This window comes from Varanus komodoensis, unplaced genomic scaffold (genome assembly GCF_004798865.1).
Source record: "Varanus komodoensis strain SLA01 unplaced genomic scaffold, ASM479886v1 scaffold1, whole genome shotgun sequence".
NCBI lineage: Eukaryota > Metazoa > Chordata > Lepidosauria > Squamata > Varanidae > Varanus > Varanus komodoensis.
In genome coordinates this window covers 84,162,991-84,179,913 of record NW_025335268.1, presented here as the reverse complement: position 1 = coordinate 84,179,913, position 16,923 = coordinate 84,162,991, and the positions used below count along the sequence as shown (strand labels likewise).

The 16,923-nt window shown below is 42.7% G+C and overlaps 1 protein-coding gene across 1 annotated transcript; it reads left to right on the top strand.

The window, feature by feature from the left end:
• The first annotated feature begins 5,112 nt into the window (after positions 1–5,112).
• On the top strand, positions 5,113–16,914 carry PLCXD1 (phosphatidylinositol specific phospholipase C X domain containing 1). The gene is made up of 7 exons (XM_044433032.1): positions 5,113–5,412; positions 8,378–8,512; positions 10,088–10,224; positions 10,893–11,021; positions 13,389–13,544; positions 14,996–15,179; positions 16,109–16,914. The coding sequence occupies exons 1-7, from the start codon at positions 5,394–5,396 to the stop codon at positions 16,342–16,344; spliced, it is 996 nt and encodes a 331-aa protein (XP_044288967.1). The 5' UTR covers positions 5,113–5,393; the 3' UTR covers positions 16,345–16,914.
• The last annotated feature ends 9 nt before the right edge of the window (positions 16,915–16,923 follow it).

Below are 16,923 nucleotides of genomic sequence, written 5' to 3'. Positions count from 1 at the left end.
AATTAACTGGTTTTATTCGAAATTCACTGTTCTCTTTGTTAATATAAACTATCCTACTTAGAAAGGTATCTTATGTTCCAAAAACTAGGGGTATTTCTTCTCCTTTCTCAAACTGCCCCTTTCTTGAAAAGGAACGAAAATATAGCTTTCAAAAATATAACTGAAAACTGGGTGAGTGATCTTTCTTCTTTGACACACTAGGACAGTGATGGCGACCCTTTTAGAGACCGAGTGCTCAAATTGCAACCCAAAACCCACTTATTTATCAGAAAGTGCCATCACTGCAATAAAACCTGAATACTGAGTTTTTAGTTTAGAAAAACCAACTCACAGCCAGTCCAAGCAAAAAATATATATCCTTGGCAGCACACTGACTGGCCATGTGAAAGCTCGGACGAGTCGTGGCTAATGAGTCACGGCTTGTGACATCATCACCTGGCGCCGCTACTCCCTTCCGAGCATGTGCATGGCCCCTGTGTGCACTGTTACCTGATGCTCGGCGGCTTGGGTGATGCTGGGGCGACTTGGCTTGTGTTCCGACAGAGAGGGCTCTACATGTCTGCTGTGGCACGCGTGCCATAGGTTCGCCACCACTGCACTAGGAGATAAAGGAGACATCTACAGGCTTCCAGTTTACGCCTTCTTCCCATTAGGATGAGAGGTATGCCGCTGTTCCCATATTGCCATGCCCTTCACGAATAGAGGGCAGTATTCACGGCACCCTTCTTTGTGAACAGTGTGTCATTTCCAGGAAAAGAGCTGAAGCACATTTTGTGGAGAGGAATAGCTGATGCTATTTTCAGGTGCTGATCCTAGCTATAATTACACTGACTGATAAAAAGATTTGACCCAAGGCTCTATGAACCATTGCTGTAGGTTATGCACACATTTAACTGATTTCAGTGGCATGTTCAACCCTCCCGTTTTTTTATTTTTGCAAAATTGTAAGAATCTATGTCTGCATGCACTAAAATTGACATACTGACTACAAGTACCATAATCCCTGACCATTGCCTGTGCTTGCTGGTGCCAATAGTTGTTTTTCTAAAGAAACTGGATAGTTGCCTACACCTATTTAACTGATATATCAGTTCTTCCCCCCACAAAGATTATTAGCAATCAGTACTGGGTATACTTTTCCAGTACAAAAACTTAGTTCAGTAAAAACCAGCAAGCGATTGGTGTGGTATTTATTTTGTTCTTTGGGTCAATCACCTTTAGTTGCTGAATAAAGCTTTTATGCTCAGCAGGAATTTTTACTTTGTATGCAATATGAGAGTCAAAAAGAGACATTCTGGGGGGAACTGGACATGCTGAAACAAGCAAAGTTGGGGCACTGTTGTTTGGCAACTTGGACTGATGCTCCTGTCCCTAGCAGCCCTTCCCATCATGGCAGAGCAGTTCTCCCAGCGCAGATCATGTCCAGTAATGCAGGGACTGCTTTCCCCATTACATATTACATTTATACCCTGCTCAACTGGCAAATGCCCTTGTATATAATAATACAGCAATAACATAACAAAAACAGTACAAGCTACAGGAAATGCATTGAACTTCAAGAGACTTTTGTTTCGCTACCATGGATTAACACAGCTCCTCTTCTGAACTTTATCTTTACACAGCAGTTCTCCTAAATGCTTGCAAAACCTCAGTTGAGTCGCCTTAGCCATCCTTCCTGGCTGACCACTCTAATTTAGCTCCATGCTTCAGATGGGGATAGCAAGGACTGAGATGCAGAAGTAAATCCCCCTGGATTCATTAATACTTCCGTTAAGGTGAGTAACATCGCAGCCTTGCCTGTCAAAACCACCCAGTCGATACATGGGTCCAGCAGGAACTAATTTGCTTAAACACTGGTGGCTAGTGAGTGACTTCCCCATGCATTTCCTGTTATTCCAGTGTTTAAATAGTTTCCTACAGCCCTGAGGCTTGCTGTTCAGCAGGAATCCTAAAGATGACTGAGGAAGGCAGGTATGAACAGGTCACTCCTAATTGCCTGCCATCATCTTCAGATGCATCTTCTCTCTGAACAAGTTACTAAACAGCACAGGGCATTCTTACCATGCCTATTTTCAAGTTCTTATGACTAACTGGGTATATACATGTATGCATGTTTGCATTTGCAATTAGCACAGTGATCTCATGAGCCTTAAAAATAATGACAACCTCAGTCTTCATTTTTTAAAACCAAGGACTGCAATTTGACTGCTAATCCATTTTGAATGCTGAAATGTTCCACTTGCTTCTGCTCATCAGAATGCTGGCATGTTCCACTTGCAACTAAATGCATATGGGTGTTTTTTTTATAGTTCTTGGATGGATTTGCGCTTGGCTGTTTGGAGACAAGTCATACTACATCATGGGGTTTGTAGTTGCCTCTGCTCACTGAAACCTCTTCCTACCCAGAGAACCAAAGCTTCATCTATGGAAGTCATTCCTATCAGATCTCCAAGCATTCTTGACCACTGGCCATTATGGCTGGAGCAAATGGAAGTCCAAAAAAGCTGGAGAGCACCATGTTGGGGAAAGCTGATAGCTACTCATACCAAATTTGTTTTCTGAGCACCATTGGCTCTGTAGCAAAACCACAGCACTATCCATATTTGCAGGGCAGATATCAGCAGGCTTGGGGAAAACCCATAATATACAGAAATAACATGCTAAGTAGATGTACGGGTGTAACTAAAACAGTCCAATGGGACTGAGCATGCTCAATGGTCACAATGCCAAGTATCTACTGGAAGGGGCAAAATAGAAAATTGGGGACAAGAGATAGAATGGAATATCCAAGAAAGGGCATGGCTGGCTGGATCCCAGAAGAGGATTTCTGAATCACTATATTAAGGGAGCCACTTGAACCTCTGAAAACCAAACCAAGCAACACAGGGAAGGCCGTAATCTCCATGTCCTACTTCCTGTGGGATCTGGCTAGTTGCTAATACTGAACTACATGCTGGACTAGATAGCCTCCTCTTCCCTGAACCCAGTGCATTATGTCTTCCGCTACTTGTTGTCAACCGGCTGAGTTGCACAACAGCTTCCATTGTGCCTAGGGGAAAGCCTGAACAAACCTCTGACTTGCCACCGCTGTGTTCTGCATATAATGAAAACACCACCTGTTTTTATGGCTCCTAATTGCCTGGTGGCAAGCCGACAGATACGCTCCCCAAAGATTAGTTTTCCTCACAGACAAGCCCCCTTTGCAGTCCTGGTGAGCCTTGCATCCAAGCAGCTCTGGTTTAACTTTGCAAACAAATCTCACTTTTGCTTTTAAAAAAGAAAGCAAAACAACTTTGTTTTTGGAGCTCTGGATTATATTTCATGTTAGGGAAAAGTTCTGTTGAACCACTTTCTCCATTTACTAAATCAGTGGTGGCTGGGAAACATCCTGGTTTTTCCCATGTCTTTGTCTTTTTTTTAACTGCTGAAAATCTGTTAAGGGAAAAGAGAGAGAGAATTGCTTCACAATCTGGTAGTGTTAGGTGAGATCCATCTAGAAACTTGCCGATTAGGAAGAAAGTCCTGACTTTTTCTCTGCTAAGGGGGCACAGGACTACAGACAAGCAACCCAATCTATAGCTACTCAAAAGCAAGTCTTCTTGTATTCTGGCTTTATTCCAAGTAAGGCTGCAAGTCCAAGATAACGGCACTATTATATTTCCGATCACTGTCTATGGCTGTGAAAGGTGAATAGTGAAAAAGCTGATAAGAAGAAAATCGATGAGTTGAAAACATGCTGGAAGAAGCTTGGAAAATATGCTGGACTGTCAGAAAAGAGCAACAAGTAGGTCCTAGATCAAATCAAGCCCGAACTTGCCCTGGAAGCAAAAATCTGGCACCAAGTTTGCCATTGGTTTGGTGCCAGGTCAAGACTGCTGTCAATGTGTAAGCCTTTAACAATCTCCTTGGTTATCCAGGGGCCTGAGGGATTATTCTGGTTCTTTTTCTTTTTCCCATGTCTTTTTATTGTATTATAGTATTTTAAAGCTATTTTATATCAATTTTAACAGTTTTAACATTATTGTTTCATGCCATTCTATTTTATTGCTTTGTTTTATACTTTGTTGCACACTACCCAGAAAACTTTGCCGACTGGGTGGTATAAAAATACAATTAATAATAATAATAATAATAATAATAATAATAATAATAATAATAATAATAGAAGAAACTGAGGCTGTTGTACTTGGAGTAGATAATGAGAAGGCAAAACTCACTGGAGAGGACAGTAATGCTAGGGAAAGTCAAAGATGAAGAAGAGGAAAACCAAACATGAGGTGGATCGACTTCCCAAAGGAAAGCACAACCTTGTGTTTACAAGTGTTTACACGTGTTTGTCAAGCATAGGACATTTTGGAGGGCATTCATAAATAGCATTGTCGTAAGGCGGAGATGCCTTGATGGCACGTAGCAACAACACAGCTGCTTTTGGATGGGCAGAGCTCAGCAAAACCAATCAAAAGGCCACTTCATCTCACAGAAAGGTTATAAGACCATGATTTTGTTTGGACAAAATTCTGAATTTCATGAACAAGCAATCGCACAACGAAAACCTATTTCTGGAAGCATCCTCGATGCAAACAGGCTTGCAGTATCCCCAGTTCTTGTATCTATCTCCTCCAAATACCTGACCCTTAATAATTAGGCCATTGCTAATCTGCCCTGGAAGAGATGAATCCAATGTTAGTCCTACGTAGAGAAGACCTACTGAAAAGAATAGTTTGCTTGTTTGTTAAGACGAACACTGCAGGACACGGCTACTGAATTATTTATTCTCGGCTGTCCCCCTGCCTCCATTTACCGGGGAGAATCGCTCGCAACGCAACCGGATCTACCCCTGTGTTGCCATTGCTAGCGCCGCATCGGCGGTGGGTACCGTCTTAACAGCGCGCTTCGTCTCCTCCCGGCGCACCTGCGGCCCGCGGCCGACCTGTCCGCGACGCAGGGGGCGGAGCCTTCGCGCCAGGCCCAATCCCGCGGCGGCATGCAAATCGCGCTCGGCGTGCCTTTGTTTTCATTCCCGGGGCAGGGGCTCGGCGGGGCGCCGGGACCGAGCCGCTCGCTCTCCGGGACGGATGCGGAAGCCCGGGCGCCGCTCCGCACCGTGAGTAGCCGCAGCAGCACGCTGGCTGCAACACCGCAAGTCGGAGTAACTCGTGACTGTTAATAAGACGAGCTGATTTGCACGGGAAAAAGTTGCATCGGTTCCTGGAATAAGATGTTTGTGCTTCCTTGACCGGTAGCTTCGCTCCTCCTAAATAGCTGACAGTTCTTTCTCTTTCTGCTTCCCCCTTTTTACTGTTCCCGTTTCGGGGAAGAGCAAGAGGATGCTGTGAGTTCTCTCTCTGCCTGACTGGCTGTTGACACTCAGAAGCAAATCCTAGCTGTGTTCGATGAGGTTTCCTTCCAGAGGTAAGTGTGAGTAGCGCTGCAACCTTAATATTTCTCCTTGCTGAATATATCACAGCTTTGAACTCCGGGGTAATTAACTCTGGCATTAAAACAGCAATAAGGTGCGTCCGGTCATTTATTATTTATTTGAGAATTGGGTTTAGGCTTGTTTTCGGTCAGTTTTTATTACTCTGTTTATAGTGACATTTATTATACTTGTAACAACATGATTTGTTTCTAACATCCTGGATGCTGTTCGCAAATGAGAGGTAGTTGCTTATGTAAATTGCAGAGCTCTGTGGCATCCTTCTAAGTAACTCAGTTGAAGACTTGTTTGTGCTTTACGAGTGAGGTTCTGTATTCCATAGGTTGGTTTGTTTGTTTATTTATTTATTTATCGATTTATATCCTGCCTTTTTTCCTACAAAGGGTTCAAGGCAGCTTACATCATTCTCCTCCTCCATCTTATCCCCACAACAACAACCCTGTGGGGTAGGTTGGGCTGAGAGTCTGTGACTGGCCCAATCTCACCCAGTTGGCTCCATGGCTGAGCAGGGACTAGAACCCGGATCGTCTGAGTCCCAGTCCCATGCTCTTAACCACTACACCACACTGGCTCTGGATGAGGTATACTCATCCAATTGCTAGGATTGGCTTGGTGGTAAACTCAAGTCTTTGCTATGTATATGTAAATGCCACCCAGGCAGAACAATCTTAGCATGGATGACAACAGAACCTATTACCTGGGGAAGTGGTGGGCTCTTCCTCACTGGAAACATTCAAAAAGCATCTGGACAGTCATCTGAATGGGATGGTGTAAGTTCTTGTGCCTTACAAAAGCTGAGGGTTGGACCCGATGGCCTTCTGGCCCCTTCCAACTTCTATTTTGTGACTGAAGGGGGTTCAGATGCGGCAGAAAATAGTCTCTGGTGAACAGGTGATACATCTGCCCAGAGGGTCATGGTGTTCTTGCCTCAAGTCTGCAAGTGTAGGAGAACTGCTGGCACAGGTGGCTCCTGTTGAATTAACAGGTCAGGGTGGCTGAGTTCCCCAGGATCCAAAGTCCCTTTGCTGCATCAACAGGCTTTTGCAATGGCCCGCAAATGGTGCCAACTTGCAGTTGGCACACGTCCTTTCCCTTCCACTGCTTTCAGTGATAGAGTGTCCCCCACCCCCATGCACTTGGAGTCATTGGTAATATTTTAATATTTTTATTGTATAATTTTTATATGCGTATGTTTGTTTTTGTTGGGAGCCGCCCCGAGGCTTTGTTGCAATGGGGGCGGCATAGAAATGTTTTAAATACATAAATAAAAATATAAAAATGCACCCAACCCCATCTCATGCTCTACGTCCAGTGAGTGTGCAGGGCATGATATGCGCTGATTTGATCTGAGCATCTGAGGGCCAAACAACACACTAAAGAGAATTGTGCCTTGAATGTCTGTTGTGGTGGTCTGCTTTTGCTGAGTATCAGTCACAGTGAGGGGTAGGAGAAGATCAGAATCGGGACTATGAAGCACAGAGAACTCTCTGTCCTTTGCACCCCCGTGACCCCCCCCCCAAGCAAAGCTGCTATATGGTGTGGGAAGGAAGGCTGCCACTGGGGGAGGGGCACTCCTGTACTTAGGCTCTGAATGTCCAAGCTTTCAGGCCTGAGGTCTTACCATATTTAAAATACATTAGTGCCGTTGTATGTATTGTGATTTTACAACTGTATTGCATTGTCACATGACTCAAAGTGCAGGGCTTAGAAATAGAAGGGACCAATAGGAAGAGAACCTTTGCAAGCTGTGTTTCAGGTCCAGTTGTGGGGGGCTGCAAAAGGTCTGGGGAACCAGGTCGCTTGTTGGGCCCAGTCAGCCTGGCCAGTGGTAAGGGAGTCTGGGAGTAATAACTCATCAGCTTCTGGTTGCTCACCCCTTCTGTATCCATTTATGTGGGAGTATGATTGAGCTGAGTAGTGGAGTTTAGTAGGGGCAGACATGGCTGGGGGGGGTCAGTGTCATTTTAAGGTAAAAATATTTTTTAGTCATTGATGGGCTCAATACAGATGTTGCAATTCAGTTTAATTTTATCCCCTTACAGATGAACTGCCTTATAGCCTCTTGTGACTAGCAGAGACATTTCTCCATAGGAAATAATATAGATCTTACTGATTGTGCCACTTGTAGATAGCGGGGCTTCCATGTAATGACTTTGATTGAGCAGGTCCTGTATATTAGACTTGCAGAACCTGCTGTTACTGCACATCACAACAGAGGTGCAAGCATGACCCTGATCACCTCTTGAAGGTTACAGCATGGGTCATCTGGATTCTAGGCATCCTTTCCCCTAAACAGATGTACTCCATGAGGGTGGAGCAGATGCTGTCCCTCAAATGTTCATCCTACTACATTCAGTACAAGTGTGTGACCCAGCTCCCTGGGTTCAGATGCAGAATTCCTCTTCCTCACACCATCCCAATAGCTTTGTGTGTGCATATGGTCAGACCCAGAAACTGACTTTGCAGTGCCTGTCTTATTGATGGATCCAGGTGACTGTGTTTATTATACAGGTGAGTTAATCAAAGCAGTGGTGTTCTTAAAGCCAAGGTTTGTCTACCTTGGGATACAAATGTGTCTGCTTGAGGATCCTAAGGTTGATACCAGAGCTTTAGGACTCTATTCCAGAAATGCTGCATTACTGATTAGTAGCTTATGGGGAGGAAATGACCTATTTAAGAAACAATGGGCAAGGCACTGGAATGGGGATTTTACAAAAGTAGGTCAATGGAGCATTGCCTGAAAGAAATTAATCAGACTGCAGCTGTCATATATTCAGATATAATATAAAAGAGTGTGCAAGGGTGAGGTGGCAGACTGGTTTCAGTTGTGTGCTGTCTAGTCTATGCTGTTCAACTGGGGTTCCTTATTGTTTCCCAGCAAGCAAATCAAAGATGCAATCGTGGTACAGAGTTAGGTCTACTTTTGTTTCTTCTTTCCAGAACAACCTGCAAGGGGAAAAATGAAGGAACACCTCAAAAAGAAATCAATTGACCTGCTGTGTGAAGGCGATCAGTGGATGTCTCATTTACCAGAATGTCTCTGGAGTGTCCCACTCTCAAATCTATCTCTTCCAGGTAATTCATACCTCCTTTTAGGAGAGCTACTACTGCAGCTAGATATTGTTTAATGGCCATGTTGTGCTCTGCTTAGGATTAAGGATTCCTTTTGGCACCTGCAGGATGTCTGCACATGCAGGCCAGGTTGCAGAAGTTTTCAGAGCACAGAGTTCCTTCTGTTCCCTTTGACTGATGATGTGGATGCCAGAGAACTTAAATTAAGAGGTTGGGTGCATCTTTACTCTTCCTCATGTCCTTTTTGCTAGTGTGGATTGAGGAGCTTTCTGTTTTTCATCTTTTTCTTTTCATAGTTTCCTTGGGAGTTTTTGTCTTCTTTTCAGTTGTTTTTGAGAAGGGGTGCTCATGGTCGAGCCACTGGATTTGATAATGAGCTTTTAGGGCCCCATAGGGTCTCTTTAAGAGAGACTGAGACTGCAGAGGTGGCTGTCCAATCAGCTGGCTTAATGTTTTGCAGTGCAAACCATAACAGGAGCCAGTGTAGTGCAGTGTATAGAGTGTTGGACTAGGACTCAGGAAATCCTGAGGAACCCTAGTTCCAGGACTCAGGGTTCTAGTTCTCCCCGGGTGACTTTGACCTAGTCATGGACTTTCGGCGTAACCTACCCCACAAATTTGTTGTTGAAATGATAGAATAGAAAGGGGGAAAATCTTGTTTAGCTACCTTAGGTTCCTCGTAAGAGGAAGATAGGTAGGGTAGAAATATAATAGGATGATGCTGGAATGTGTGCATTTCTCCAACAGTGGTATTATGGGTGGGTTATGCAATCCTGGCTTAAAGCTTCCCCTTGCAGCAGTGCAGTGGTGGTGGTGATGGGGCAAGTACAGGCCACTCCTTCCATGCCAATTTTACAGGGACAAACACTCCAAGCTTGGGAGAGTGCAATGACTCATATTCAGGCTGGACATCAGGAACGCTTCCTCACTATCAGAGCAATATGACAGTGGAACCGGCTGCCTAGAGAGGTGGCGGGCTCTCCCACACTGGAGACATTCAAGAAGAAACTGGACAGTCATCTAAGTGGGATGGTGTAACTTGGTGTCCTGCAACAGCAGGGGGCTGGACCCAATGGCCTTCATGGCCCCTTCCAACTCTACTATGATTCTGTGACTCTCAGCACTGCTGGTTCCAGTTTTTGTAGGATTCTTAGACCTCAAAAGAACAAACTCGTGGACGGTAGAAGATTCCACAGATGATTAGTTGCCCAGACTCCATCCTCTCCAGCTAGAAGATCCAAAATCTTCGAGTTGAGGTTTTAACCTCTGATCTCTGAGGTTAAAACCAAAGACAAAGGAGGGCTTGTTTCATTGAGGAGGAACTTGCATCATTTACCCAGTCATCCCCTCAGTGCTGATGGGGCATAACCTCCTAATGATCTGTGGATAAAAGACTGAGATAGGATTTAATAATGATGTAATCCTTGTTAGATGCTTATGGAACCACACATTTAGGTCTAGAGTCATGCATGTAACCCACCCTGTCATAAGTGATAGAGATGAAGTGCAAAGATAAGATATACAGAAGTTGACCAAATATTGGACTTCATTTTAACTTTTGTTTTTATTTTTATGTAGGGAGCCATGATGCAATGACTTACTGCTTGGATAAGGAATCAAGAGTAAGCATAAATGAATCCAAGTTGTTACAGTTTATGGACAAACATTTCCATTCCGTAGTGCACCCAATCATTTTGAATTGGTCCATAACACAGGTAAACAAGTTTTATGTCTTTATTTTTGAAGTTTGGTTTGACTGATTTTGAGTTGCTGCCTCCTTTTCATTTTTTTTTTTTTTGTATTTGATCTAATGATCTTATGACAGGGGTCATAAGAAGATACAGAACAAATTTGGAAGAAAGAAGGCCAATTTTGTCTTGTCTTAATAATGAACTTAATAGTGCCTTCCTAACTCCGTTTATGTATTTGAGTGCAAATATTAACCATTAAGTCAAAACAGTAGACCACCAACTGAAAATTAGGGAGCTATCCTATGGCTGGCTCTGAGGGGCCATCGGACTTTTGGATTCCCTGCTCTAAACTTGGATCTCCAATTCCTCCTTAGAGCCAGTCTCAGACACTGGGACTGTGTGTTGGCTTCTGATGTTGCAGAAGTGGCCTCGGAGAAGGGTAAAAGGGATGGGGGAGGAGACGGAGGTGGCCAGGATAAAAAGTATCCTGAAGCTACTGTAGCCTCCTTCCTTTCTCTGCTGAGACACTCCAGCCAGGCAGGTGAACAAGGCTGTCTATTGACCATGGAGAGCAGGAGGTGCTCTGCATTGTGCCCATAGGCCTCTACTTAAAGGCACCCTGCTAGGATTGGGCCCTTAAACATGTCTTCCCTGTGAGCATTCAAGCAACTGTTTTGTTTTAAACTATGTAGGTGCTGACCGTGTTGGAACAACTGGATGCTGGGATTAGGTATTTTGACTTCAGGATTGCTCACAAGCCTGATGATCCTTCAATGAACTTGTACTTTGTTCATATGCTGTATACAACCATTGATGTGGAGGTATGATTCCTTAGATGAATTCTGTGGAAGTAGTTATTCAAGTGAAATCAGTTTCAGTTAGACAGGGATCAAACTATTAAATAAGCAATAATGAGTATCAGCCAGCCCATCTGCGAAGAAATCTAGGAGGTGTAGTAAGGCACACTATGCCTTACTCTCATGCACCTGCCATAGCCTGGGTTGAGGTGGGAGGCACCATCCCACTTTGGAAAGATGGATTCAACAAGTTCTAACAAGTTCTTGGAAAGTTAAATGGAGCAGCAATGGGATGGGTACTATGTCTTCAAGGCTTTTGAGATGCCGCAATAACAAACTTTAGGCTCCTGCAAACAGTCTTCTGCCTGGCATCCATACAAGAGTAACCTGTATGTGGCAGTAAGCCAGGCTGGTAGCACTGTGTGTATGCATGTGGTTGACCTTCCATATCCAATTTGGGAATTTTCTGTACATACAGTAGCAGTGATCCAGTCCAGAAGAAGGTAGTTGAGCTTTCCTAGTTGAGAACCAGTGTGGCAGGGTGCCTAGAGTGTTGGACTGGGTCTGAAGATATCCAGATTCTAGTCTCTACTCAGTCATGGAGCTCACTGGGTTACCTTACAGGGTTGTTGTCCTTTATCACAGGATAAAATGAGAAAGGAGAAACTTCTAAGCCTCCTTGGGTTTCTCCTTGCAAAAAGGAAGATAGATGGGGTATAAATGGAATAATAGTTCCCATGTATGACTAACTTTTCTGGATTGGGGACACTGTAGTATGTACATGATGAATATGGAAATTATGAAGACACACTGGAATGGAATATTGACTGGTGTCAGGCTGATGGATCCACATTGTATTACTTTCCTTTAGTTCCCATTTAAATTAGTGGAATTTATTGAAGTCACAACTGATTTGTACCATTGATTTCAGCAGGACCTAAAGTGGAATGCATTTATCTGTCTCCAACCCATTGTGCTGAGACTTGTTTTGACAGATCTTAAGATGCTATTTCACCAGTATTTGCCATTTTGATGAGATTCACTCCTTTATGCTTACTAAAGATCCAGGAATGTCTGTTTTGATATAGACATTGGGTAACATCTTCTGTCCAATTTATATATTTTACTCTTTTTGAAGTTTGTTAGGATTCCACAACACATTAAGCAACAATTATAGGACAGTGACACTTGTAACTACCAAGTGTTCAAAATATGAATTGGCATCTCAGAATCACATAATTATACTTGGGAAGGGATATTAGCTTTTTAAATAGGATTCAGGCATACTTAAGTTGCTGTCTCAATAGGCTTAATATTGTGTAGAGAGTTGGGTGTGTATGATTGCACAGTCTCCAAAGCAATCTTTAAGTGGATCAGAAATAGTGTCAATAGATCCAGTCTGTTCTGTTTATGAACAATGTAACAGAGAAATGGAATTCTGTCTTTGCACTCCGATCTAGCTGTCAATGTAAGTGCTAATGCAGAGGTATCAGCCCTCTTCATATCTCCAGCCACAATGTCCTAAATGTCTGCCGTCAACTATGCAATGCCCCATCTTCAAGGAGGACTTCTGGCATCATGGGTCAGTCCTAATGCACTGTGATAAGCTGCACTTGTGTTGGGCTTTTAAAATTACTAACACCATGTGTAGAGCTGAGATCTTTAGGAATGTTCTATCATGGCTGGACTTAGGAGGCAATGGGTTGGATATCCTGATATATGTGGCATACATTGTGAATATGACCTGGCCAATGAGTGTGATTATTTTTATATTACATTTATACCTCATCTTTCTTCCTTTACAGGAAGTCTAGGGTAGTTTATAAGGTTCTCTCCATTTTATCCTCACAACAGCCTTGTGAGGTAGGCTAGGTTAAGAGTCTGTGACTTGCCGAGAATCACTTGGTCAGTGGAAACCAGAACCTGGATCTCCCAGGGCCCAGTCCAGCACTTTCACCACCAAGCCATGCTGGCTGTGACATTATCTAAGACATCTTTTTCTGGTGAAATCAAATTGAACCTATATCATCAATTAACAATGCATCCTATGCATACCTACTCAAATATAAGCTTGTACTGAATTCTGTGAAAGAAAATCTATGTTAGACAGTAGGTTATTGTTCAAAAAAAGTGCAAAAAATACTGTACATTTCTAAAATGGCACGAATTCACTTAGTCAGGGAAGACATGTATACATTAGAAGAATGTACATGTCAAACAGGAAAGCCTATGCCAATAAGAAATTTTAGTCATATGAAATGTTCTGTATAAAGAACATTTTTGTATTGGAAGTATGCAACATGGCACAATTTAAGAAAGCAGCTAGTTGCAGATTTCCGTTTATTGCAATGACACAGCACTTATTTTTCCCATCTCATATTGATTTTGGAGGCTGTCCTGTGGGATATTTTACGATGGCTGAAAAACCATCCCTGGGAAGTTGTCATTCTAGCATTCAGGAATTTTGATGGATTGGATGAAGACCATCATCGTCATTTGGTCTCCTGTGTAAAGAAGATCTTTGGTTCCAGACTGTGTCCTAGAAATGTAAGTTGCCTTGGAATGCCTGGCTTTGAGCTTTTAAGAGTGCAAAAGCCCGATTCATGCTGGCTTCTTTAGGATGTTGCATTGAAGTAAACAGGATTGCTCATGTACAGCTCTCAGCTATACTTTAATTGAATGAGATTATGAAGGTATTATACTGAACACCAATATCCTTTTTCTGGTAGATTTTTTTTTAAGTACCATGATTCAATATCAGTTCAGTGCTTATTTTTTTATTAAAAATGCTGAGATTTGAAGCTTCTCACCTGTCCTCTATGCTCTGTTTCATCATCATCAGTAGATGAAGATGGAAACAAATTCTTGATTGGCTTCGTGACTTTATGGCCATTTCAGCTATTCCAAGACTCAGTCCTGCTGTTGAAAATGGACTCTAGAGCTGAAGCTCAGCATAAGTAGTATTTTCCTGTTATTCAAATTAAGATATTAAACGGCTGACCATGTAAATGGATTTATAAAGACATTGACGATGTCTGTAATATGCTTTTAATAATTATGAGGAAGAAACTTTTTCTCCACACAATGCCTTTTCTTGGATTGATGCTGGTGGAAGAGCTGGAGATAAAGCCAAATCAGCCAGCCCTTAAGTCAGTTTTGGGGAACTTCTGGCCTTTAAGCCCCCAAGCAGCCCTTGGCCTCTTTTTCTTGGCTTGTGCAACTGTTAGGCTTCAAAGTAGCCTTTCACTGGCACAAATGGAAGACCTTTTCTAAGCCTAATATTGAAGTAAATTTTTCATAAGCAGTGTGGGAAAAACCTCTTTGCACATGGGTGGACACCACTGGAGAAGCTAGAAAATCTGTGTGCCGCGCACTTGAGTCTGAACTCCAGAGACAGTCCCACAAGCTTTCTGTAATGTCTGGTGACTGTTGGCATTATGGAGACATGTATTTTAGACAATTGAGGGAGTGATGTGATGGCCCCTATTTATCGTCTGGGGTGGCATAGGTTACTCTGAATTCCCAGACTCGGGACTGGACATAGAACTTCAGCTTCAAAACTGGGAATCTATGAGCCAAGCACCTGGTTGCAGCTGGTGTGGATGGAGCTGTGCTGATGGTCTTTCCAAGGGTGGCATCTTGGCTTGAGATGGGGGAAATGGGTGTCCTCATGGGTGGGGGAACAGACTACAGAGACCAAGGTATGATGCATCCTAGATCTTCTGCAGCCACCTTCCCTATCCCTTTAAAGAGCCCCAGCTAGATGGTTGAAAACAGCAAAATGGAAAGAATGAGGATGCAGGGATCATCTCTGCTCCTCCTACATTTCTTTGTAGGATGCCTGTAAGCCTCTGATCAGATTGCGCCCTTAGCCTCTTACCTTCACAGATTTTAAAATACAATTGGGGAGCAAAATGTGTTTGACAGACTTGCCCTGAAGTTGACCTCCCTTTGATTGGAGTAATATGAACACAGAGGAGTTTTTTTTTTTTTTTCAGGTTGTCCCGACCCTGCGGAATATGTGGTCCTGTGATTATCAAGTTATTGTGTCATATGAAGAAATTTCACAAGTGGTGCAACATTCTGAGTTGTGGCCTGCAGTTCCATATTGGTGGGGAGATAAGACCACAGCACAAAAACTTATTAAGTATTTGGAGCGGAGGAAACAAAATGGACGCCCAGGTATTCGCTGCATTTTGTATTTGCAGACTGCAAGCAGAAACTGTCTTCTGTGTAAGGTGCTTCAGTTTAGTTCAAAAATTCAAAAGATAACCTCTGGTATATGATGGCTAGCCGGATCAATTGAGAACTTGGGTTTTGTTTTTTACTGTTATAGAGGAAGTTTGCTTTTGTTCAAACAATTTTGGTAGAGTGAATGAACAAGAAATGTCAAATCTTTAATTGCTGGTCAGTCTCTGAATAGATGGATGACATTCCTAGCATGGATTGAGGAAGTATCAGGGGTCATCCATTATACCTTTCCACGTATTTTATGCTAATTCATTATCCTGTATCAGGGTACCAAAAATATTCAAGCAAGCAGCAGAATAAGGAGCTTAATTCTTGAGTCCAGCTGTATGGTTGTGTTCATGTCATCTATAAGGTATTGGAGAGCCAGTCTGGCAGAGGATAGTACAGCTTTCCCATCCTGTTGCCTGTGATATATGTCAGACAACAATTCCTATCATGCACAGACAGAAGGGCTATTGTGAATGATGGTAGCTATAGTTGAATCCATCTGGAGGATGCCAGGTTAGTGAAGGCTGGGATAGTCTATTGCATTTGTGTATGGGAGAAAATGTCTCTCTTTTTTAGGGTGCTTGTATCTGAGTAGAAATCCCCAAATCTGACACTTGGGCAGATAAAAGTAGATGATCTGCTAGTGAATATGTGTCTTGTTCAAAAGCTTACTTGCAAGTAACCCACAAGGAGCTCTCAGTACAGATGGATTGTAAATACAGAACAGCCAAGCAAGTGTACTGGTAAAAATAACTTTGCCCCTCATTTAAATGAATGGACCTTTATGCTGGTGTAGGAAAACACTAACTCATATTCACATGAGGCTACGTTACAGAAATAATATCAAATGATGATTCTTGTTTTTCTTTCAGCGGGATTATTTGTTGCAGGAATCAACCTTACTGGAGAATTAGGGTATATTCTGGCACATCTAAATGGATCTCTTAAGCAAATGACCCTTAAAGCTCTTCCATTCCTAAATCTGTGGATAAAGAAACAGCATCCTGGATCGAAGAAAGATTGTATTAACATCATCGCTGGTGACTTCATAGAAAAAAGTGACTTTGTGCGGAATGTGATAGGTCTTAACAGAAAACTTTTAAAATAGCTTTACCACTTGGCTGCTTTCAGTTTGAAAAAGAGGCAGCTGATGGGGGCTCTCAAGTGATAAGCTACCCACCTCACAGGAATGTTATGCAGAACTCAGGTGTAGCTGACTAAGGCTCTGTTTAAGAACCTTTACTTTCTCTGGAAGCCTATACAATGTTTAAAAAAAACCAGGAATTTCATCCATCATTGTCATATTTTTATATTTTCATGTCCTGCTCCAATAGGGTGCTTGCTTGAGTGTGTGATCCGTCTGTGCATATCTGCCAAATCTGGGTTGCTAGTGATCACCTAATTGAAGGGAAGATTTGTTCTGTGTAGTCACACATGGTAGTTCTTGATGTAGTCAGCCACTGACAAATGCCACATTCAGAAGGATGATTTATAAAGACTCGTGTTCCAGAAGAATTAGGGACAAAAAACAACACAGGAACTGTCACCTAAAGACTGGGGTTTTTGCCCAGCATGACTGACTATGTTTCAATGGTTTTTGCAGTTAGCAATTGATATCATTCTATGCCAGAAATTGATCCAAATAAAAAATGGAATGTAAGAATAATTGGATGTTGTGTTGAGCTAA

What these genes read in the sequence shown, in the direction of transcription:
- PLCXD1 (XM_044433032.1), top strand. An exon ending in CTCAAATCTATCTCTTCCAG is followed by an intron (nt 8,513 to 10,087) that starts GTAATTCATACC and finishes ATTTTTATGTAG; the next exon opens with GGAGCCATGATGCAATGACT. An exon ending in GAAACAAAATGGACGCCCAG is followed by an intron (nt 15,180 to 16,108) that starts GTATTCGCTGCA and finishes TTTTTCTTTCAG; the next exon opens with CGGGATTATTTGTTGCAGGA.